This window comes from Salvia splendens, chromosome 19 (genome assembly GCF_004379255.2).
Source record: "Salvia splendens isolate huo1 chromosome 19, SspV2, whole genome shotgun sequence".
Classification (NCBI taxonomy): domain Eukaryota; kingdom Viridiplantae; phylum Streptophyta; class Magnoliopsida; order Lamiales; family Lamiaceae; genus Salvia; species Salvia splendens.
Window position 1 is genome coordinate 21,891,414 of NC_056050.1, and position 24,450 is coordinate 21,915,863.

A 24,450-nucleotide genomic window follows, 5' to 3' on the forward strand; every position below is an offset into this window, starting at 1 on the left:
GGGCGGAGCGAGGTCGACATCATCACTGCCGCGCTGAGCACCTACCAATCCATGAACGGTAAGTCGTTCAAGTACCTTAATGTTTGGCAGGAAACGAGGACGCACCCGAAGTATCTGGGAGGCGTAACATCCTCCTCTAGCGGCTCCTCCAAACGCTCACGGTTGGCATCCCTATCCGACGCCGGCGAAGAAGTGGCTAGCCAACTCGCCGAAGCTAACTTGGGTAGCCCCGACGCCGGACCAAGCGGTTCCCGACGCCGACCGCAAGGAAGGAAGAAGGCGGCGGCCGAACGCCGTCGCGCCGCGACTCCATCTGCCCCCGCTCCCGAACCCGCACCCTATGTTCCACCTCCACCCCTGAACAACTCGTTGTGGACCCTTTTGGCCCAACTCAATATGGCCGATAGGTCAACTATGACCCCCACTCAACTTCAAACGCATGAGTCCATGATATTGGGTCTCCAAAAACAATTGGGGTTGGTGCCGCCGGATGCGTAGTCTTCCTCAGGTAATATTAGCCAATAATTATGTAATTTTTAATTTTTAGGAGTTTAATTATGTAATTTTTAATTTTTAGTATTTTAATTATGTAATTTTTAATTTTTAGGATTTTAATTATGTCTTTTTATTTTATTTGTAATTTGTAATTTTTATTGTGGTTTTTTTAATGAATTTTAGTATTATGAAAATGTTTTTGTGTAATTGAATTTTATATTAATTGTGCTCGTCCTTGAGGAAGAGTACAGTTGTGGGCGTTGTGCTCTTGCCAGAGAGCAGGCATGAATAGTACCGCCCGGGCCCACAACCGTGCCGCTAGCAAGAGCACGGTCGTGGGTGCTCTAAGATTGTATTATAGATGGATAATCTCAAGACTAGAAGTCAGAGCCACACCCCTCCGACAAAATAATCTTGGCTTCCGATTAAGATTTTGGACATTTCTATCCTTCACTTAATTCAGAATTTGAACTCTGCAGGAATTATCTGTTAGCCATTACAGTTCTAATTTTTCTATGATGAAAAAGGAATGCTCTGTGCTCAAATTAAAACGAAGCCTACACTCTAAATTCTACAACATAAAGTCAAGGATTAATAAAGAAATATAAAAAACCTGTAAACATTCAAGATCTAAAAATTTGAGCTATCAAAATTCAAGCACTGTAAATTCTTAAATCAGCCAAAACTGGATTTAATAAATAATCTTCGAGTTCCATCCATGAAAGACCTCCCAAAATGCAGCGGCATGAACATCATCTTTGGTGAATACGAGCTTTATAAATTGGGTGAATTTTTGGATTGATTTGAGAAATTAATCAACAAGAAACAAGTGCAGAAGGAAGAGCTAATTGATGTGAATTTGGGGATTGAGAATCTGAGATGAGAGGAAGACGATGATAGAAAATAATTTGGTGAATTTAGACTAAAATAAAATATCTTCTGACAAATCTATTTTCTTTAAAAAAAATCAATTATAAAAAGAAAATAAATTGTACAGCTATTTATTTTACATCAAATCAAATTTAGAATTATAAAAATGCTGCGCTAATTGGCTCGTAAATAGGATGAGAAAAAATAGGGGTCTTTATGTAAATATGTATTCATAAGTATAAATATAATCATTCCAACCAAACAGTTAATTTTATCCAAGATTCAATTTTTATATATCCCATATTGTATCTCGGTATTATATTATCAAAGCAACCGAACGGCACCTTCGCCTCTTAGATTATGTAGTAGTAACAACACTAATACACCCCTCCAGTGGCGGATCCAGGACTCGAAAATGGCGGGGGAGGAACTTATATTTAAATATTAATATTTAATTTAATATTATTTTTAATAATAAAATAAATAAATATTATATTAATATTTAAGTTGCTCTAGCTTCATTAATAAAATATAAACATGCTTCAGCTTGCAAATATGTATTATTCATTTTAAAATAAAAAATTATATAAATATAAACATGCTTTAGCTTGCAAATATGTATTATTCATTTTAAAATATAAAATTATTGTAAATATATGTACATTTAAAATCACGGTAAATATTATATACAAAAGTGATATCAGTAGAGCACTAAATATTTATATTTCAAAAATATTTAAAATGTTTATTTTGTTACATAGAGAATAATTAAGATGCATGGATCAAATTATAAGTACTTTAGAATAAAAAATACTTTAACACAAGATTAAAAATGATTTTAACTAAAGAATAAATATAATAACATAATATATGCAACTTATTAGTATTTAAAGGTATTATTTTGATAATAAGAAGAAATATGAATTGATAAAATAAAAAATGAAGAAATGAAAATAAATATGTTTTTGATGAGGATTGAACCCTAGACATCTAGGTTAAAAATTCAACAACCAAACCATTGGACTACTACATTTTATATGATATTTATTGAAAACAAAAATATTTCTACACTCTACAGAGAGGGTGGATATGCTATTTTCAGCTTGATTCAATGAAAAATTTAGGCTCTCCGGACGGTCGGGTAGGGGCGCCCCCTCCTGCCCCCCGGATCCGCCACTGCCCCCCCCCCCCCTCCCCCCCTCAATAACAACACTAATGCAATTCTTGCATGACAGATAGGTTACATTGCTCATCAAATGAAAATATTTAAAGTTACGAAAAGAAAATAACAAGAAGCATAACATGTCACAACACTAAATCATGAAATTGGTAGGTAATAAACTAACTTACATTGTTACAGTTCAATTACTAATGTCAGCTACAACTGATACAAATATTGTTCTGCAGCACTGATTTTCTATCGTGATGTCACAACCTACATATTAAAAAAAATATGAAGAAAGAAAGTAAGAATGCATACAAAATAAAAATCTTTTACGACAGATTGATTGCGAAAAAAACATGTAACCTTCGATGTGTAGCAGATTCAATCAGCATGCTCGCGGAAATGTATGATTTTGTTAATGAAAGGCTTCTCCTTTCGATAGCTGAAGACAAGAGTGTCATTATTAGAAACATCAAAGCTACTTGATTGGTAGACAGTTTGGAAAAAACCCACAGTGATACTCACATTACATACGCAGATACAATGAAACAGGACAAACCGAAAGAGAGATGCACAGCAAAGGTGGCCCAGAAGTTATCTCGATCAAGATATAGCATTTCAAAGACGAAGGTGGCAAAACCTGAAACCAGAAGAAACTCGTACCCACCAGGCAAACAACTTTTGAAGGAAAAGGAGGAGGATTCCTGCGATGACGACACACAATGAGCTATGGTTCATCGTATCCACAAAAATCAAGCTGCAATGCTTCAAAAGCAGGCATATTATAGGCATACCTTGAAAAACTGTCTGATGAAAATTGCTGAGTAGACTATCCGGAAGATCATGTCTTTATTGAACGTCAAGGAAGAAAATTTTTCGAATGATCAATTAACTATCACCGTTGTTATATGTGATGCTACTTAACATAATAAACTACATCAAGCAGGCAGATTAAAATGGCCTATAGTAAGATTTAGAAAAATCGTAAAGGATACTCAAGGAATTTGCTAATATCAAGCCGATTGCACCTGCTGATCTTATAAGTAAGACATTCAAGACCAGATAAATCAACGAGAAGATTAGCAATGCGTCGTTCGATCGTTTAAGTTGATTCTCTGTTGCAACTGCGTGCAAAAATGCTTCAGATGTTCCTGATAGATAAGATTATGGTCAGTCAAACAACTTTAGTCATGCAGTTGTCCTTAAATAGCTAGAAACTATTATTATTGTTCTTCCAGAAACTGCATAACCAATTTTGTTGCCGAAAAATAATTAAAGAGCCGCATAAAACACAATGACCCCAAAACAAGAAAAACAGAATACATATAGAGTCAGGACTCATAGGACAGATGAGAGATATACTGGAAGAGTAGAAAGTGCAATCATTTACCATTCATGGCTATAACTATCACGTAGAGGCAAAAATATTGGAGTGCTGTAGAAGCTTCTCCGTCACTCCATTTCCTGCCATACAGCAATCTGATGAGGGAGTAGGAGTAACTCGGACCAAATGCAATAACCACCAGACCTGCAAAATAGAGTAGCATAGGTATCTTCAAAGAACAAAAGGTACACAGCTAGGAAGCAAGACAATTGCAGCATACCTATTAGCAAAACAAGCTTCAGTGCATCTGTAAGACTCCTCGCAAGATTTTTCACTTTTTTTTCGGGATCCCCTGCGTGGACACAAAGTTAGAAAGTTAACATGCATCTTAGAAATGAATGCGGGTTTTTTCTTCTTTTGTTCTAAACTAGAACTTAGGTTCTTTATTTGTTCTAGACTTTTTTTTTGTTCCGGATTTGGGAGAGACGCATGACCCTCATGCGTCGTTAATTTTTTAATTTTTTTCGGGCAAAGACGCATGAGGGTCATGCGTCACTGGCAAAGACGCATGATCATCATGCGTTGCTATTTCTGACCTGGTTCAAACAATAAATGAAATAAGCACTTCAAATGCGGTGATGATAAGCACGTTGGGTGACATGACACCTGAACCAATAATTGCTAGTCCACTAAGATAGGTAAACTCCTAGAGAGCTGATTTTCTATCCGACAAATAAAGGGTGGTGGACCATCCTAGCCTATCACGTTATTATATTGTGAAATGTGTGGTCAAATCACTGGACAAATACATAAAATAAGGGGAGGTGGACCATCCTAGCCCATCACATGATTTATGGTGTCAAATGTGTGGTCAAATCACTGAACAAAAACCAACAAATTAAAGCAATAAAAACCACTGACAACCGGAGCGAAGCAACAAAAATAGCGACGCATGATGATCATGCGTCTTTGCCCGTGACGCATGACCCTCATGCGTCTTTGCCCGAAAAAAATTAAAAAATTAACGACGCATGTCCCTCATGCGTCTCTATGAAAGACGCATGACTGTCATGCGTCTCATTAAAAGGAGACGCATGAGGGTCATGCGTCTCTCCCAAATCCGGAACAAAAAAAAAGTCTAGAACAAATAAGGAACCTAAGTTCTAGTTTAGAACAAAAGAAGAAAAAGCCCAATGAATGCTCATGTCTATCTATAATGAGGCTAAATATTGTAACTGTAAAATAGCCATAACAGGGCATCAACAATTTGCCAAATAAAATTAATTTTATTGCATGACAATGTTTTTAGAACAATCTATAAGAATCGTTTGTTTATTGTTCTGTCTTACCTTAAAATAATAAAGCCAAATTCATGCCTATTATCAAACAATGTAATCTACTGTTCTTGAATTCTTTCCCAATCTCTACCAAAGCAAATCTCACCTGTATACATTTACATTAATAGCTTAGGCAAGCATAAAATCAACAGAAGCACTAAGAATTGGCCAAAAGACCCCCATACAACTTTGATGGACTACTACAGTCAAATGAGGCGTAGCTAGGATTTCATATGAGAAGGGGCAAAAATTTGTATATTGGAAAAATTAATGTATTTGAGAAGGGGCAATTAGTATAGTTGGAGTATATAATTGGAAATTTATATGTAAATGTATAAGAGTGAGGTAGGGGTGAGGAGGGGCAATTGCCCCAGCTCCTTGCATCCGCCCATGGTCAAATCTAGCATCAGAATTGCTGCTTATGAGATTATTGAAGTTATTTCCAGTAGCATAGGATAACAAAATATGGGAAAGTTACACTTTAATACCTAAAGAAAATAAAAATCTGAACTATCAACTTTTAACAAATGCATCATGGAGTTCGATTTCCAGCAACAGAAATCGCACGTGGCATGCCGAAAGCTGAGGCATTGTTTGGATGAGTACTCATTTTTAATTTCTTTTGTCTAATCCAGTTCAGCTTTATATAAGGGAAGACACCCCCCCCCCCCACACTTTTATCTCATCAGATAAGCATGTCAGCATATAAACAACAACAACCAAGTAAATTCTAATAATTGTACACCAAATCATTGTCGATTGCAGAATAGATATACACATTGGCATGCCAGAAAAAAAAGTTCCCATAAAAGAAGAGGTATAAACCTGAGGCAGACCTTGCAAAAGTCATATAAGAACTTTCTTCAAATGGAAGAAAAATCAACCTCACCACTAAGCTTCCTGCAAGAAAAACATCTTAGTTTTCTTGGATTGCTGACTGACTAGCATATAAAAAAATTCTAAAATAGGTAAATCTTGCATGCATATCCCATATCATTTATTAAGCGAGCATCCATTTAAAAATAATCTTATCCTTGCAAATAAAATATAGAAAAGAACACAAGAAAAACGTGCATGGTCAACTTACCAAGTTTGTCGACTAGTCCATAGACTGCTTGGTTATATGGTGTATCCAACCAAACAAGGATAAACTTTTCACCTTCCTGAAGAATAAACTTTCGGAAAGATTGAAGAGTAAAAATCATACACATGTTGGCAAGCGGACGGTCATAACTCGTTGTATTTCCTACCCTGAAAAGCAGTATAAAAAAAAACTCGAAGCAAATAAATGAGAAAAGTGATTGTTCTATTGAACTTACACAAATATTACTACATCTTGAAATTACAATCATTATGCATGTTGGAAGAATACACTGATAAACATATAAGATAGGAAGCCCTAACTTAACCCAAAACCATGGTCAAAGGTAAAGGGTTGACTCCCTATTATATGCTATTCCACACTTTCGTGTGAAACCGATGTGGGATCGTATCAATCCATCCCTCTTTTAAACCGGACGTCCACGGACGGCACACGCCACGGGCCCACCATCCGCTTTACGGCCCTTTTTCCTTTCGTGCCCACGTTTTTTTCGGTGGCACCCCTTGGTCACACCTACGGGTAGCCCCTTTCCGTAGGACATCCGGATCCACGTTCACCGCACCAAATTGATAAACATATAAGATAGGAAGCCCTAACTTAACCCAAAACCATGGTCAAAGGTAAAGGGTTGACTCCCTATTATATGCTATTCCACACTTTCGTGTGAAACCGATGTGGGATCGTATCATACACCGTATGCTAGAAAAAGCTAGATAGACAATACTGAATACTATGCGGTTCAAATGCTACAAGATTATCCAGATTGACACCATTTTGAGATCTTACCCCAGAATGTCCACCTAGCATAAAAGATAAAGTAGTAACCATATAACAATTCATAAAACAAAACCCAGCTGACTTCCTCTGACCACTAGCTATTGAACAATCATCCTATTCAGTCTCAAAATAAAATACCTAAGTACTTGAAACAAAGATGGAGTTATATAATACTACCTCCATCCTCGAAAAATAGAAACTTTTAAAGCGACACGAGTTTTAATGCATAATTGGTAAAGTAAGAGAAAAGAATTGGTAAAGAGAGAGGAAAAGAAAAATGGGTAAAGTAAGAGAGTGGAAGAAGTGTTAGTGGATTGTGGGGTCCACGTCCTAAAATAGAAAGATTAAAAGTTTCTATTTTTAAGGGACGGCCCAAAATGGAAATAGTTTCGATTTTAAGGGACGGAGGTAGTAGAATTAGAGTATGACATGAATAAAGGAATCTGAAAGAGAAACTAAAATTCCAGGCAACAGAGTAGATCATGAAAATAATAGTCTCCAATACACTTCAATAAATAATTCTCTTAGATGTTAGCCATTTGATTTTCCATGTTATGTTCTTTGTGGAAAATAAGTGCAGCTCAGTACAATGGAGGCCACAAAGATATTAATACCTGAATGGAAAGAGAATGGAGGATTTATAGACTTGAAAGAGAAGAAAGTAGCCCCAGTAACCCAAGAAAATAGATGCTCCATATGCAACCTGTGACAGTGCAAATACAATTGCTTTCTCCTGTAGTTCATATAATACTTGATTAGTTGGCAGTTACAGTGCAACTCAGTTGAAGACCAAAGACAAACACATAAAAGTTCTAGCACAATAATACTCGTGAATATCTGTATTTTACTAATTAAAGGCACTCGAGAATATGAGAAAGATGATTTGTTTGCACAATCAAGAAAAGAACATACGAATTGATCATTACAGAGGGGATCTACTTCAACTTTTAGGGTTTGAGCCTTAAGGGGCTAGATGAGATCATGAGACCAATTAGTTTTTTTTATGGTGTCAAGTTTGAGCCCGCAAAAATCGAAATAGTTTGAGGCTGCATGAACCTAATTCCCTAAATAATAAAGGGCAGTATAAATTCCTTTGAATGAAAGTATTAAGCATACAGTTTAAGTAAAATAAAATTTGCTTGATTCTTCACTTAAAAAGGACAGGACAGTAAGAACTCCTCTATGATTGAGAATGTAAAGCATAGCTCTACTACTTACCAGGCTTGGCTGCTTCAGGATGAGAATATATGTTATCATACAGCGTGAAAGTGTGGCAGCAGTTTCAACAAGAAGCCGCAATTTCAGAAGAACCAATGTCTGGGACAAAATATAAAACGGTTCTGCCAGTAGCTCAAGAATGCATGCAAAACCTGCATATGCACAAATAGATAAAATATGTCTTAAACAGAGAGAAAAGTAAGATGATGACTTTATTAGATGCCACTTAACCATTATGTTCTGAAAGAAGAGCAGCTGATTGAATAAAACACCACTTAATGCTCTATGTATCTCAAAGTTGAAGAGTAATATATTTTGCTAATAGCAACAACCTTACAATGATTCAACATCAGAAGTTAGTTGGACCAGAAGAGACCAATATACTTTGCTTCTACTATTATTAAACAATCACTAGCTCACTATCGCATTTTAAATATTACTCCCTCCGTCCCCAAAGAGTATGAACTATTTCCTTTTTCGTCCCTAAAGAGTATGAACTTTCTAATTTTGAAAAATTCAAACAACATACTACCCCCACACATCATTTTATTTACAACTTATACCATCACCATTAACACTTATACCATTATAATAATGTGGACCCCACTCTCCACTAACATAATTTCCACTACCCTTTCTCTCTCTCTTACTTTTCCCCTTATTTATTAAAACTCGTGCCGAACCCAAAGTTCATACTCTTTGGGGACGGAGGGAGTATATTAAATGCAAGACTTCCAATATCAGAATTATCTTAATATTGTGTAGCACCAAAGCACCACGTCCCTGAAACTCTAGGTCTGTAGCACTTATATAATTAGCTTACCATTAATCAAGATAGCATATCCATATGGACTTGAATAACTTAGATCTTGCCACCAGAATACAAATATGCATGCTCCAAGTGTAACCAGTATTCCTATAGGCAAAGTTATCCAGGCCACTTTCAAAATTTTAGCAGCATTTGCTCCTGTTGCTGAAGCTCCATCACTGATAAATCCATTTTCAGAGTACATTCAGATAACCAAACACAACTAAATAAGTAAATATCCATGCATATTCTGGTATTTAAAACATTTACATCAGAAAAAATCATCAAAGGCCCAAACATTGGCAAACATATGTATTTTGAAAATTAGCAGAAGAAGCACATAACCTGAAACGTGATCTGAACTGTAAGTTTCTACTTGTAGATCAGTTTACATCTGTTATTACCACAATAAAGAAATCATAGTTTAACTAGATTGTGGATGAAAAAACTGAATTACATAAACATTTTTATGCACTGATGAAGTTGTTCTATGTTAAGTAATGACACTGAACATTCATGAAGAGAGGGACGTGCATCACATCAATGGACGTCATTAGGTAATTAAGGGAAGCAAGCAAATCCAGACTGAAAGCAAGTGAGCACAGAGAGCAGGTATACGAAAACAAGACTAAAATACGGATAATAGGACATTGCAGTAATAAAAGCATTTAAGAATACCATTTGATATCTTCCCGCATGCATGCTCTCCGGAATCCCTCTCTACTAAGAAACAATATGCAGGTAACAAACAAATGGAACTGGACGGCATAAACCTGCATTGTTTCAAGAAACACTTAGATGCCATTTGGTTGCTATGACTCATTAATTCATTATCATATGATCTTCCATCTAGGATTAAGTTGTCAGGTTATTTTAGTTGGAAGGGGTGACTATGACTCATTATCATATGATTATCCATCTAAGAATAAGTTGTTAGATTCAATCGTATGAACCGAACATAATACATATTCAATCATGAGATATAATCTTGCAAATCAAACGGGCCCTTAGTGTTAGATAGTACTTAAAAAAATGATGAACGCAAGCATAGTTAGCAAGAAATATTGTGAGAATATCAAAGTCAAATGAACTATGAAAAATAAGAAGAAAAACTCATACAGAAACATATTAACTAATTCAAGTTCACAAAATTTATATAACAAGTGTAATAATTGTTGGGTTACAAACTCGTCCCACGTCGGATGAGGGAGGGAAGTTGGAAGGTGTATATAATTCCTGTCCAACCCCAATTAGTTTGAGGCCTTTTGGGAGCGACCCAAAAACAAATCCGTGCGGGCTTGACCCAAAGCGGACAATATCAAACTAGTGTTGCAGTCGACGATCCTAACAAGTGGTATCAGAGCCCAGGTGACTATGGGTCGGGCCCTGGATGACCCATCAGAGCCAAGGTGGCTATGGGTTTGGCCCTGAAAGACTTGGGTTAGAGTCGGGCCCTGGAAGACCCAGGGGGCCAGGGTTGAAACGACCCGTGTTCGTGTCGACTGCGTTCTCGATGTGGTCTCGGTTTGAGGGGAGGTTTGTTGGGTTACAAACCCTCCCTCATCCGTCGACTGCGTTCCCGATGTGGTCTCGGTCTCATCCCACATCGGATGACGGAGGGAAGTTGGAAGGTGTATATAATTTCTGTCCAATCCCAATTAGTTTGACTCCTTTTGGGAGCGACCCAAAAACAAATCCGTACGGGCTTGACCGGGAAGTTGGAAGGTGTATATAATTCATGTCCAATCCCAATTAGTTTGAGTCCCTTTTGGGAGCGACCCAAAAACAAATCCGTGCGGGCTTGACCCAAAACGGATAATATCAAACTAATCCGTGCGGGCTTGACCCAAAACGGATAATATCAAACTAATCCGTGCGGGCTTGACCCAAAACGGACAATATCAAACTAATGTTGTAGTCGACGATCCTAACAATAATGAAAAACAAAAGTTGGATGTCATGCTTCTGAACATAACAATCTTTCTCAAACAATGTAAAGTGGACAAAGTCATATGAATCATTAGAACTGAAATTACAAGTCAGATTAATTGCCTTTAAATTATGCTAATGCCCAAATCACTTGAAATTTAATCGAAACAAGAAATAATCAATTTCGATCCTCCACCCCCAACCCATAGAGATTCTTGGCTACTGAAATTAAACAGATTAACAATCATAATTCTATATGTCCATTTTTGTTCAACAAGTGATTTCTCTAACCATACAACAATTAACTCCTTAATTTCCCCTAAAAAAGTTAACTAAATTCACATTCATTTCGCCGAAAAGAGATTAATAGTATCATAATTAATCACCGCATAATCTTCCTCAGATAAGTGTCTGACAATCCAGGAGTTGAATATGAATGGGATTCCCCTCGCCAGAAACTGCGTTGCTACAAAGTAAACACTATAACACGTAAATACTGTGATCACAAACTCAATAATTGGAGATAGAGATGAACGTGAAAATTGTAAAACCTAATAAGTATTTAAAAGTGCGCTGCAAACTCGCAGATGTGCCGCCATCCGCACTTGACATCTCTGAAACCATGTTTTCCCCGTTGATTTTAATCTCTATGCTTTGGTTCTTAACTTCTAGCAATCTTCAGAAACATTGTATGATGAATTTGCGTTAGTTTGGAATGTCACAGCAAGTAATTGAACTAAATTGAATTGAGGATTAGGCTTTTGACAAACCTAAACAGGAAAATATATTAAATGGGTCAAAATTGTGTGCACAAACAGATGAATCAAGTGAGTGCAGGAAGACATTACCATTTGAAAAGGTTTGAGCAGCCAACCAAGCCGACTACGCAATTGCAGTGATCGGAATTACGATCACGGCGGCCGTCTTAAGCTAGTCCAGGTAGACTTTCTGTTTTTCTGTTAAAATAAAAATGCTTACTTTTTTCTTTTAATGAAGCAGAAAACTCGATGGTCTTAAAAGAGCAGAATAAGAGAGAAATGGGCTAAGTTAATTATTTATGGGCTGAATATTATTTTAATGAGCCCAAATTAAGAAAAGTAGATTGTGAATTAGTACCTCCGTGACTCCATTCCAGCTAAAATGACACCGTTCTTATTTTACATATATTTTGAAAAATTAATAATAAATAGTTAAAATAGGGAGTGAATAATATAATAGAAACTCTCTACTATGTTATTCTCTCTCTTAGTCTGCGAATATGAGTCTTGTTTTTCCATTTTGATCTGTACTCAAATAGGAGTCTCGGTTTATTATTATTATCATAAATCATAAATAGTAGGAGTAAGAGGCCTCACATTCCACTAACGCATTCCACCGACATATCATTTAAAACTAATAGTGGGACTTATATATCACACTAACTTTTTTCACTAATTTTTTTAACATTTCTTAAAACTCATGTTGGAAAGAAACGAAACTCCTAATAATGGACGGGAGGAGTATATATATTCCGATTGAGACGAAGTCAATACAATTATCGGACAGCCATTTATTGTCCTCTACATAATCTACGTAACCACTCCGACACTGATTGTCCATTGCAACTTGTGGTACTCAAGTATTTATTTTCTTCTTAGTTTTTAGGTTACGATTACACTAGTTTCAGCATATTGTGAGAATACTGAAAAGTGAGAACTGAGAACTATAAGAATGAATCGCAGGTTAATTAATAATGATTTGTGAAATTCTAAGCAGGTCGCATTCTATATCACATGCACATAGGAAAAATGTAAATTTGGGCTCCAAATATTAAAGATTTGGAGGTATGATACATATTTTATGTGAGCTCTTTACGTAAGCACTATTCTTATTTGACGCACGTTTAATGTTGATAATTTTGATTTATATATTTAGTTTAATTCTAATACATTAAAAAATGTTATTGAAAATTATAATTTCACAAAATTCATAAAAATCAATGCTTAATTTGTTATATTAATATGTTTGAAATTATAGAGAAAATTAGCAAATCGAGCTTTGATTTTTTATAAATTTTGTGATATTAAAAATTTCAACAACATTTTTAATGTATTAGAACCAAACTAAATATACAGGTCGAAACGAACAACACTTAACGTGCGTCAAACGAGAGCGGTGCTCACATAAGACACACATCATATCAGTTTTCTAAAGATTTGTTCTACAAAGTTGTTGAAGTTCTTATACATAACACCTAAAACTAGCTTTATTTGCAATTTTGTGATATTTAAAATTTCAACAACATTTTTAATGTATTAGAACCAAACTAAATATACAGGTCGAAACGAACAACACTTAACGTGCGTCAAACGAGAGCGGTGCTCACATAAGACACACAGCATATCAGTTTTCTAAAGATTTGTTCTACAAAGTTGTTGAAGTTCTTATACATAACACCTAAAACTAGCTTTATTTGCAATTTTGTGATATTTAAAATTTCAACAACATTTTTAATGTATTAGAACCAAACTAAATATACAGGTCGAAACGAACAACACTTAACGTGCGTCAAACGAGAGCGGTGCTCACATAAGACATACAGCCAGTGGCGGAGCCACATTGGAACAAAGGGGTGCAGTTGTACCCCCAAATATTATCGTTATATTGTATGTATATCTGCACAAAGTCACAATATCATTGTTGGTCCAGTGGTTGTGTCTCTAAATTTCATCCAGAAGACCAGGGTTTGAAGCTTATTAGTAGCGCCTTCTCATCTTTTATGTTCTTCACTTCTTTCCACTTTCATTTATGCAAATAGTAGTACTATTACATTTCTCATATTTATACTTTTCTCTCTTTTTTAAATATTCAAAAATGCATTCGAATATAGAAACTTATTTAGGTCACCTATCTTTATTTTTCTATCTGTATTTTTCTATTTTTCGAACTTATGTATTTTATACATATATTTTTTTTCTTTATAGTTTTTCTATTGCATTTAAAACCAATCATTTCCTATTTCTAAAAATAAATTGACCCATTTTCTTATATCTTTATCATTATATATATTTTTAAATATTCAAAAGGATTTTAATTCTCTTTGTTTTTATCTTTTCGATTTTCTTCTGATGCACATCTTCGCGTTTTTAATAATTAAAAAATCATAATTGTTTGTCGCACCCTCAAACGAAAATTCCTGGATCCGCCACTGCATACACCATATCAGTTTTCTAAAGATTTGTTCTACCAAGTTGTTGAAGTTCTTATACATAACACCTAAAACTAGCTTTATTTACAATATGTGTGCCGCACGCAATAAGTTATTAATAGTCTACTAAAAATTATGTGACACAATAAAAGTTCCATAGGTTTCGGTTATAAATAGAACCTAATAATTCAAAATCTACAATATTCAACTGAGCAAACCCCATGACTTAAGAACTGCCATTTAGGAGACGGTTCAAACCTAACATCCAAATTGAAAGTTACTAAAAGTAGACATGTTTATTCAATCGGTTCGGTTCGGTTCCTAACCAAATCGATTAACTGGTTAACCAAAATTGTACCATGCAGATACAAGTACTAAAGCTGATCAGTTCCCGGTTCTACCCGATTAACTGATTCATTTTTGAAAAATATTATTGTTGGGGAGCCTATATCCTAGGCATCTAGCGTGTGAGGCCTGGTGTTGTATTTAAATACAAAGTTTAAATAAACCATATCTTGCTCTGACGAATAAATAGAGCTGAAGCTATAGCTTGGCTACACAACACATGTTATTGTATCTCATCTCATTTTATTTTTCATATATTCTTGACATTATTAAGCATTACAATTATAAAATTAGGATCAACTTAAAATTTAAATTTAATTCGGTTCCTCAAGTAGAACCAAAAACCGAATCCACTTGATCCCGGGTCCAGAACCGCCAATTAACTAATGCAAAACAATTCAATTAACCGACAATAAATTACTCGTTTAAGCAGTTCCAACCTAATATCGAATCGAATCCGAGTGAATCCCAAACCCGGAATTGAAACGAAAACTGATTTAGAATAATTACGATATGCAAAAACAAAATAAAAAAAAATCATATACTCGTGGTTTCACTCTCTAAATTCAGGAGATAGTGCCACGGAAACTAGTTCGATTTTTACTTGTGTGATTTCTTACTCGACAATGATCCAAAAAGCGAAATCTCCGTTTATTTTTGCAAGCTCGTACGTATGTCACGATTCAACAGTTTAATTACCTCACTTAATAAAGTTTTCTTAGAACAAGGTAGGCAACATACACAATGGAGAAACGTATCCATCAACACTCGACTCAATTTTTTCCTTAAAAAACACAGATGAAAACAAATACTACTAAATGACATCCCAAATCCATACGAAATTGCCAGAAGGGAAAAAGATATCATGATTCGAACCAACCGAATTAAATGTTGGTTTTGAAAGCCAACCAACCAACTTTTGTGCTCACATTTAATCCTCCCACCACCCTACTCCCATAATAAATACACACAACTCTTTCATCTCCATAACCATCCAACCACACCATTTTATTACAATCCCAAAATCCTATTAATCCAAACCCCAAAAAAAAAGAAAAAAAAAACTATTGCTAATTGATCGATCGATATGGCTCGAGAGCACGACATGCTATCAACGGAAATAGTGAACCGAGGCATCGAGCCAACGGGGCCGGATGCCGGGTCGATGACGTTCTCGGTGAGGGTGCGGCGGAGGCTGCCGGAGTTTGTGAATTCGGTCAACCTCAAATACGTGAGGCTTGGTTACCACTACTTGATCAATCACGGGGTGTATTTGGCGACGGTGCCGGTGCTGCTACTGGTATTCGGGGCGGAGGTCGGGAGCCTGAGGAGGGAGGAGGTGTGGCGGAGGATATGGGACAGCACCGCGGGCTACGACCTCGCCACCGTCGTCGCGTTCTTGGCTCTCTTTGTGTTCACGCTCTCGGTTTATTTCCTCTCGCGGCCGCGTTCCATTTATCTTGTTGATTTTGCTTGCCACAAACCTAGCGACGATTATAAGGTATACTTATCACTTTTTCTTTTTATCTATTTTAATCCGATGCGTATGTATTGTGTTGTTTTAGGCTTTTAGCATTAGATTGTGTTAATTTATGCCAATTCTATTTTATTTTATGTTTGCGAAGCATTTGTTAGATTAAGTTCATGTTGGATTCCAAATTGGCTTGGTCGACATAATGGAATTAGATGAATTTTGTCACTTTATGCGGTTATATGTTTGACCGAAAATGAAGTGCTACGTATATACTACTACACAGGAATAGTCTCTTTTATTTAGGAAGAACATATAGAATTTTTTTAAAACTATGGGTAAATTGTCAAATAGATCTCGAGAAATGGTAAAGTTTTGGTCTCTTTTATTAAGGAACAGAATGAATAGGCTTGATAACTTAGAAATGGACTATTAGTTCAGGTTTTTCTTATATTTTAATTTGTATATTTTTACTTTGGAAGAGATTTATTACAATTCTATAGGTAAATTGTCATATACAAATCACAAAATATTGTCAAATTTTGGCCAGTCCTACACTTTTCAAATTCTGAAAATAAAGTACTAATAAAGTTTGATATTTTAGCAATTATCTCATCCTTTATGCTTCCCTTTTTCAGTTAATTACACACTGATATGGCAGCCGATTTAAAACACGTGAACAAAATGACATTTTAAACTTAATTAGATATTGACACTTTGTCTAACACCATTTTATCCATATGTTTTAAACCGGCTGCCACATCAGAGCATAATTCACCAGAAAAGATAATGATGGATAATTGCAAAAATCTCAAACTTCATGATTTATATTTAGAATTTTAGAAGTGTGTAGTAAAAGACTAAATTTTATCGTTTTTCATGATATATTTGGCATATGGTTTAAACTTTAAACACAAATCAAACTCTTGAATCTTGATCATGTCCTAATTATTTAATTAATCCCTTTTGGTCTAAAAACCTTTATATACATACAAAATCATTTGATGAATAAACAATGCCTACGAATGCAGGTAACAAAAGATGAATTCATCTCACTCGCTCGAAAATCTGGCAAATTCGACGAGGCCAGTCTCGAATTCCAGAAGCGGATCCTCGACTCATCTGGCCTCGGCGACGAGACGTACGTCCCGAAATCCATCGGGTCGGCGGAGAACACGGCCACTATGAAGGAGGGGCGCGCGGAGGCCTCGGCCGTGATCTTCGGCGCCCTGGACGAGCTCTTCGAGAAGACGCACCTACGCCCTAAGGACGTGGGCGTGCTCGTGCTCAACTGCAGCCTCTTCAACCCGACCCCGTCCCTATCGGCCATGATCATCAACCACTACAAGATGCGGGGCAACATCCTCAGCTTCAACCTCGGTGGCATGGGCTGCAGCGCCGGCCTCATCGCCCTCGACCTCGCCCGCGACATGCTCCAGGCCAACCCCAACAACTACGCCGTCGTCGTCAGCACTGAGATAGTCGGGTTTAACTGGTACCCTGGGAAGGACCGCTCCATGCTCATCCCCAACTGCTACTTCCGCATGGGCTGCTCCGCTGTCCTCCTCTCCAACCGCCGCCGCGACAGCCGCAGGGCCAAGTACAGCCTCGAGCACATCGTTCGCACCCACAAGGGCGCAGACGACCGCAGCTTCAGGTACTGTCATTATAAAAAAAACTTATCTTTTAGGGACACAAAAATAGAGAGAAATAATTAATTTCCGTTAATTTTTTGAAAAATTACTACTCCTAGTTACTTTCTTTTATGGGTGTCCCACCTTAGGTTAATCATTTTCATACATTTTCTCTCACTTACTTTATTCTTCCTGTTGGGTTGCGATGTCGCTGATCTCACACACGTAATCGAGAAAATAAAGCACGCAAACGATATAACGTGGTTCGGTGATGAACCACCTACGTCCACGGAGAAGATGACCGGAATCTTATTGATGAACTCTTTACAATTACAACGAACTCACACTCACACTCTACCGCTCACAACCGCTCGCTATCTTGAGAATTAATCTCTCTGGGTGTGTGTGTATATGGTGTAATTCTGCTACTTCACTACTGAGCTCTATCGAGCTATTTATACAAGATGCAATCAAGAAATAAAATCCAACTAACTCTATTTCCCAAAGTTAGTTATAACCGCTACTCGGCTCAAAACCGAACAGCCTTCTCGGCTCAAAACCGAACTCTTCCTTCTCGGCTAGTTCCAGCTCAAAGCCGAGCTTCCTTCTTCTGCCTTCTTCTTCTCGGCTAGTTCCAGGCTAGTTCCAGCTCGGTAAGCCGAGCTTACCGAACTCCTTTCTAGCCGAGCTTACCGAACTCCTTTCTAGCCGAACTCCTTTCTAGCCGAGCTAGCTCAAAACCGAGCTTCATTTCTTGATCTCTTCTTTGAGCTGCAGAGGCTCCACCACTCGATCAAATCAGTAGTTTGCATGGACACACTTTCACAAATCTCCACCTTGTCCTTGCAAAACTCCATCAATATCTAGATTCCCTTCTCAATCCTGTTCCATACTTCAACATTCCACAATTTCCACCAACTTCAAGCAATGCTTGAACTTCAAAGTTGGCAGTGACTTGGTCAACATGTCTGAGGCATTTTCTTCAGTGGGAACCTTCACCACATTGATCTTCCCACTCTGAATTTCGTCTCTGATGAAGTGCCTCCTTACATCGATATGTTTAGATCTCTCATGGAACATTTGGTGCTTGGCTAAGCATATGGCTGAATTGCTGTCACAATTAATCATTACTGCTCCCAGCTCTATCCCCAGATCTTGTAAGATTCCTTGTAGCCATTTTCCCTCCTTTGCGGCCTCTGTTAGTGCAATATATTCTGCCTCAGTTGTGGACAATGCGACCACCGGTTGTAGATTCGACTTCCAACTAATGGCTGTACCAAACAAAGTGAATATGTAGCCGCTTTGGGACTTCCTATTATCCAAGTTGGCCGCATAATCAGAATCACAGTAGCCTACAAGAATCTCATCTTTCTCAGACCATGCTTTTCCACCAAATCTCAAACCAGTCATAACAGATCCTCCCAAATATTTCAAGATCCATTTCAGAGCTATCCAGTGTTCTCTACCCGGATCAGCCATGTACCTGCTAGCCACGCTTATAGCATGAGCCACATCCGGCCTTGTACATATCATCAAGTACATTATGCTTCCCACTATATTCGCATATGGTATCGCACTCATTTCCCTTCTGATTTCATCGGTTTTAGGCGCCTGTTCTTTGCTCAACTTAAAATGGCCTGCTAATGGAGTAGAGACTGCCTTTGCATTTGTCACCTGATATTTCCTTATCACTTTCTTGATGTACTCAGCTTGCACAAGCCTCAGTTCCTTCTTCTTCCTATTTCTGACAATGTCCATGCCTAGGATTCGTTTTGCCTCCCCAAGATCCTTCATCTCAAACTTTTGTTTAAGCTCATCTTTTACAATCTGCAATTCACTCAAGCTTGATCCAGCTAGTAGAATATCATCTACATACAGTAACAGGTAGGCTATTATCAAATCTCCACTTCTCTTGACATATACACAGCTATCAAAGCTGGATCTCTCAAACTCCATCAGCTCCATTTGCTCATGGAACTTCTTGTTCCACTGCCTACTGCTCTGCTTGAGCCCGTATAGGCTTTTCTTAAGTAAGCAAACCTTCTTTTCTTCTCCAGGCCTTTCAAAACCCTTAGGCTGCATCATATAGATCGTCTCCTCTAGATCCCCATGCAAAAAAGCTGTTTTTACATCGAGTTGATGCAGCTCCCAATCAAAATGAGCTGTCAAGGCCAATAAGATCCGAATGGAGGTGTGTTTTACCACTGGAGAGAACACCTCAGTGTAGTCAATACCTTCTACTTGTGTGAATCCTCTAGCTACCAACCTTGCCTTAAAACGTATGCTTTCAACTTCCCCAACTTCAACCTTCTTCTTAAATAGCCACTTGCAACTTATGAGTTTCTGAGTCCCTGGGTCATTCACCAAAATCCAAGTCCCATTTCTCAACAAGGACTCTATTTCTTCTTCCATGGCTCTGATCCACTTCTGACTTTCCTTGCAATTTATGGCTTCTTCATAGGTTGAAGGCTCTGAGAACATGAGCACCTCTGCTACACAAAGAGCAAAGAAGCTCATATCATAATCTGAAAACCTGCTGGGCAAGCCTGCATTCCTCCTTAGATTTCTTCTGTTTCCTTGATTTGATGGATCTCCACCTCTTGTGTTTTCATCTGACTGAAAACTGGAAGCTCCACCTTCTTCTTGGTGTTCAGAGATTTCAACATCCTCATCAGCATCAGACCAAGCAGATTTCCCATCAAACTCAAACTCTTGTATGCTAGAGCTACTGTCACCACCAGGGGGTGCTCTACTTTTCTTGAATGGCATTTCTCCCTCATCGAACACTACATCTCTACTCACAATGATATTCTGACCCCCTTCATCCATATTCCATAACCTATACCCCTTCACTCCATCTTGGTATCCCAACATCACACATTTTCTTGCTCTTGGTTCCAACTTATTCTGCTTGATATGTGCATAAGCCGCACACCCAAAAATCTTCAAGCCTGAGTAGTCTCCCAAAGTTCCATACCATCTCTGATCAGGAGTCTCATTAGAAATTGATGAAGAGGGGCATTTGTTAATCAGATCAGCTGCAGTTGAAACAGCCTCTGCCCAAAATTTCTTTGGCATTCCAGAGTAGAACAACATGCATCTCACTCTTTCCAGCAACGTCCTGTTCATCCTCTCTGCCAGCCCGTTCTGTTGAGGGTTCCTTGGCACGGTCCTATGCCTTCTTATCCCTTTCATTTTACAGAAGCTATCAAACTCAGTAGATAAGAACTCCATCCCATTATCAGTTCTTAAGTACTTCAGCACTGACCCCCTCTCATTTTCATATCTAGTATGCCATTCTCTAAACCTCTCAAATGCTTGAGACTTCTCTTTGAGGATGTAAACCCATACCTTTCTTGAATAGTCATCTATAATAGATATGAAATACTTACCTCCACCTATGGATTCTGCTGGAGAAGGCCCCCATAAGTCACTGTGAGCATATACAAAGGGAGCTGTTGTAGTGTGCTTTCCACCAGAGAATGGTAGCCTTTTTGCCTTTCCAAGAATACAAGACTCACATTTGTTGAGCCTCTCTGATGTCCCCAGCCTCATTACACCCAGCTTAGCAAGCTCCTTGATGCCCTTTTCCCCCACATGCCCAAGTCTAGCATGCCACAGATCCAGGCTCTCTGACTGAGTAACATTTGCTGCATTGATCACGGTTTCACCCACCAAGTAATACAGGGTATTCTTTCTTTTGGCCTCCATGACTATTCTGGGACCCTTTGTCACCCTGAGCACTCCGTTACTGGACTCAAACCTGTAGCCCTTGGACTCCAGCAGCCCTAAAGAAATCAAGTTTCTCTTGATCTGAGGTATGAACCTCACTTCTGTGAGAGTTTTTACACTACCATCACTCACCTTCAGCTTGATTTCTCCAATCCCTCTAACATCACATGTCTGATCATTCCCCAACATTACTGATCCTGTGTGTGCTGTCAACTTTTGAAACCAGGATCTGTGGGAGCATATATGAAAGGAGCAACCCGAGTCCATGATCCAAGATTCTTCAATTCTTGCCCCTGAGAGTATATTCAAGGCCTCATTGGACTCCACTTCCTGAGCAAGATCTGCAGTATTTGAACCTGCATTGATCGCTTGTTCTTGCTTCCTTTTCCAAGCAAAACATGCCTTCTTCAAGTGACCCGGTTTTCTGCAATAGTAGCAGCTTCTAGTCTCCCTCTCTCCCTCAGCCTTTTCTTTGTTTTGTTTCTTCTTGTTGAAAACTTTCTTGTTCTGACCCTTCTTCAAGAAAAGACTCTCAGCCACTGGATCATTTTGTCTAGTAGAAGTGGAATAATCATTCTTATGCGATTCCTTCATTTTTAGAGCAGAATGAATTTCTTCATATGTAACCTTGGACTCTCTTCCAAGTAACACCGCATCCTTGAAGTGTTCAAAACTCTTAGGAAGCGAATTCAGCAGCATCAAGGCTTTATCTTCATCCTTGATCATTTCATCGATATTTTCCAAATCATCTACACACTTACCAAATTCTTCAAGTTGCTCTGTAATTCCTCTCGCATCTGAGAATCTGAATGCAAGGAGCTTCTGCTTCAGGTGTAAACGATTTGTAATGGACTTGGTCATGTACAATGACTCAAGTTTTGTCCATACTCCCGCAGCTGTCTCCTCTTTGGAGACTTCCCTCAGAACCCTGTCTGACAAATTCAAGATTAGGGTGCTGTAGGCTCTATACTGCATATCCTGAAGCTTTCCTTTCTCTTTTTCATCGACCTCCGCTTCTTTCTCGGCATCGACTTCATTCTTCAAGATATTCCATAGGCCCTGCTGCATCAAGATGGCCTTTATCTTCAACCTCCACAGCCCAAAGTCATTTTTCCCGGTGAACTTCTCCACCTCAAACTTAGCTGTAGACATTTCTCAAACAGACGGTGGGCAATCGCCAAGATCAGCTCAAGTACCGGAATTCTTGGACCCTAACTATCCCAGAAAGCAATCAAGAACTCCTTTGGGAAATTCCCACAGACGGCGCCACCTGTTGGGTTGCGATGTCGCTGATCTCACACACGTAATCGAGAAAATAAAGCACGCAAACGATATAACGTGGTTCGGTGATGAACCACCTACGTCCACGGAGAAGATGACCGGAATCTTATTGATGAACTCTTTACAATTACAACGAACTCACACTCACACTCTACCGCTCACAACCGCTCGCTATCTTGAGAATTAATCTCTCTGGGTGTGTGTGTATATGGTGTAATTCTGCTACTTCACTACTGAGCTCTATCGAGCTATTTATACAAGATGCAATCAAGAAATAAAATCCAACTAACTCTATTTCCCAAAGTTAGTTATAACCGCTACTCGGCTCAAAACCGAACAGCCTTCTCGGCTCAAAACCGAACTCTTCCTTCTCGGCTAGTTCCAGCTCAAAGCCGAGCTTCCTTCTTCTGCCTTCTTCTTCTCGGCTAGTTCCAGGCTAGTTCCAGCTCGGTAAGCCGAGCTTACCGAACTCCTTTCTAGCCGAGCTTACCGAACTCCTTTCTAGCCGAACTCCTTTCTAGCCGAGCTAGCTCAAAACCGAGCTTCATTTCTTGATCTCTTCTTTGAGCTGCAGAGGCTCCACCACTCGATCAAATCAGTAGTTTGCATGGACACACTTTCACACTTCCACCTACTTTATTATCTATTCGCTCTTCTATCTTTTTTTTCTCGCATACTTTATTCACTATCCATTTAACTCTTTAAATATCAATTTCTTAATCATTCATGCCAAGACGAAGGGAGTACAATTTAGGATGCAAAAGAATATATCACTAGATTATGGGCAAATTATGTTAATATTTTGTTTTTATAGGACACTTCCATTTGCATCCCCTAATTTTATGTTTGGACATCAAGATGTTTTTTGAAGCATTTGTGGTACATATAAAAATATAGATTAGCTTCTTTAATTACATTAAAAAATATTCATATATAAGATCTTTTTTATGGATGAGTGGTTCATTTCTAATAATACGGTATGAAAATAGGAGCGTGCACCAAGAAGAGGACAGCGAGAAGCACAAAGGGCTTAAAATCAGCAAAGACCTAGTGGAGGTCGGAGGCGACGCGATCAAAACGAACATCACGACGCTGGGACCCTTAGTCCTCCCGTTCTCCGAGCAGCTCCTCTTCCTCTCGACGCTCGTCTGGAAGACGGTCATGGGCGGCCCACAGCCGCCCAAGCCTTACATCCCGGACTACAAGCTTGCGTTCGAGCACTTCTGCATGCACGCCGCCAGCAAGACCGTGCTGGACGAGCTGCAGAGGAACCTCAAGCTCAGCGACGAGAATCTCGAGGCCTCTCGCGCCACTCTGCACAGGTTCGGCAACACCTCCAGCAGCTCCATTTGGTACGAGCTGGCCTACCTCGAGGCCAAGGAGCGGGTCAAGAGAGGGGATCGTGTCTGGCAGCTGTCGTTTGGCTCGGGCTTTAAGTGCAACAGCGTCGTCTGGAAGTCGCTGAGGAGGAGCCAGAGGCAGGAGACTGGCCCCTGGGTCGACTGCGTCCACAGGTATCCTGTGCAAGGGAATGGGGTTTTTTAGATGATTTGTTTTCATTATACTATTCCAATACTTTGCAAAGACATTGTGTACGTTCCATTCTTTTTTCTAGTTTTGGTTTTTTCTTTGGAAGGAAAAAGGAGTCGTTATAGACATGAGTGGATGACAAGAAAGGAAATTGTGTATTTTATCTGGTTGGATAATGCCTAATGGACTTGAAACTGTGTTTGAATAAATGAAGAAGTCACGAAACAACATTTCAAAACAAATCA

General features: G+C 38.4%; 2 protein-coding genes across 5 annotated transcripts; one reads left to right on the plus strand and one right to left on the minus strand.

Moving 5' to 3' along the window:
- Nucleotides 1-2,668: 2,668 nt before the first annotated feature.
- On the minus strand, nucleotides 2,669-12,016 carry LOC121779945 (protein RFT1 homolog). Of its 4 annotated transcripts, none has more exons than XM_042177426.1 (16): nucleotides 11,874-12,016; nucleotides 11,577-11,701; nucleotides 11,412-11,491; nucleotides 9,775-9,869; nucleotides 9,112-9,275; nucleotides 8,289-8,440; nucleotides 7,685-7,803; nucleotides 6,279-6,442; nucleotides 6,017-6,091; nucleotides 4,135-4,206; nucleotides 3,921-4,058; nucleotides 3,526-3,681; nucleotides 3,325-3,377; nucleotides 3,056-3,234; nucleotides 2,894-2,972; nucleotides 2,669-2,800 (listed from the first exon to the last, which is right to left on the minus strand). In XM_042177426.1, exons 2-15 carry the CDS (start codon nucleotides 11,647-11,649, stop codon nucleotides 2,912-2,914), a joined length of 1,581 nt encoding a protein of 526 aa, XP_042033360.1. In that variant the 5' UTR covers nucleotides 11,650-11,701; nucleotides 11,874-12,016; the 3' UTR covers nucleotides 2,669-2,800; nucleotides 2,894-2,911. The 4 variants fall into 4 exon arrangements, with proteins under 4 accessions (XP_042033360.1, XP_042033361.1, XP_042033363.1 ...); XM_042177427.1 differs by having other exon boundaries at nucleotides 11,577-11,795; nucleotides 11,874-12,011; XM_042177429.1 differs by having other exon boundaries at nucleotides 11,412-11,483; nucleotides 11,577-11,795; nucleotides 11,874-12,010.
- A 3,513-nt stretch (nucleotides 12,017-15,529) lies between these two features.
- On the plus strand, nucleotides 15,530-24,414 carry LOC121779769 (3-ketoacyl-CoA synthase 10-like). The gene is made up of 3 exons (XM_042177184.1): nucleotides 15,530-16,058; nucleotides 17,060-17,685; nucleotides 23,665-24,414. The coding sequence occupies exons 1-3, from the start codon at nucleotides 15,645-15,647 to the stop codon at nucleotides 24,218-24,220; spliced, it is 1,596 nt and encodes a 531-aa protein (XP_042033118.1). The 5' UTR covers nucleotides 15,530-15,644; the 3' UTR covers nucleotides 24,221-24,414.
- Nucleotides 24,415-24,450: the final 36 nt, after the last annotated feature.

Bases quoted from the DNA above. Each gene is read 5' to 3' on its own strand.
- LOC121779945 (XM_042177426.1), bottom strand. From the start codon at position 11,649: ATGGTTTCAGAGATGTCAAGTGCGGATGGCGGCACATCTGCGAGTTTG. The intron at 4,059-4,134 runs GTATGCTGCAAT...TCTATTTTGCAG, and splicing joins GAAGCTTGTTTTGCTAATAG to GTCTGGTGGTTATTGCATTT. The intron at 3,378-3,525 runs GTATCCTTTACG...CGTTCAATAAAG, and splicing joins GATATTAGCAAATTCCTTGA to ACATGATCTTCCGGATAGTC.
- LOC121779769 (XM_042177184.1), top strand. From the start codon at position 15,645: ATGGCTCGAGAGCACGACATGCTATCAACGGAAATAGTGAACCGAGGC. The intron at 16,059-17,059 runs GTATACTTATCA...CTACGAATGCAG, and splicing joins AACCTAGCGACGATTATAAG to GTAACAAAAGATGAATTCAT. The intron at 17,686-23,664 runs GTACTGTCATTA...GTATGAAAATAG, and splicing joins GCAGACGACCGCAGCTTCAG to GAGCGTGCACCAAGAAGAGG.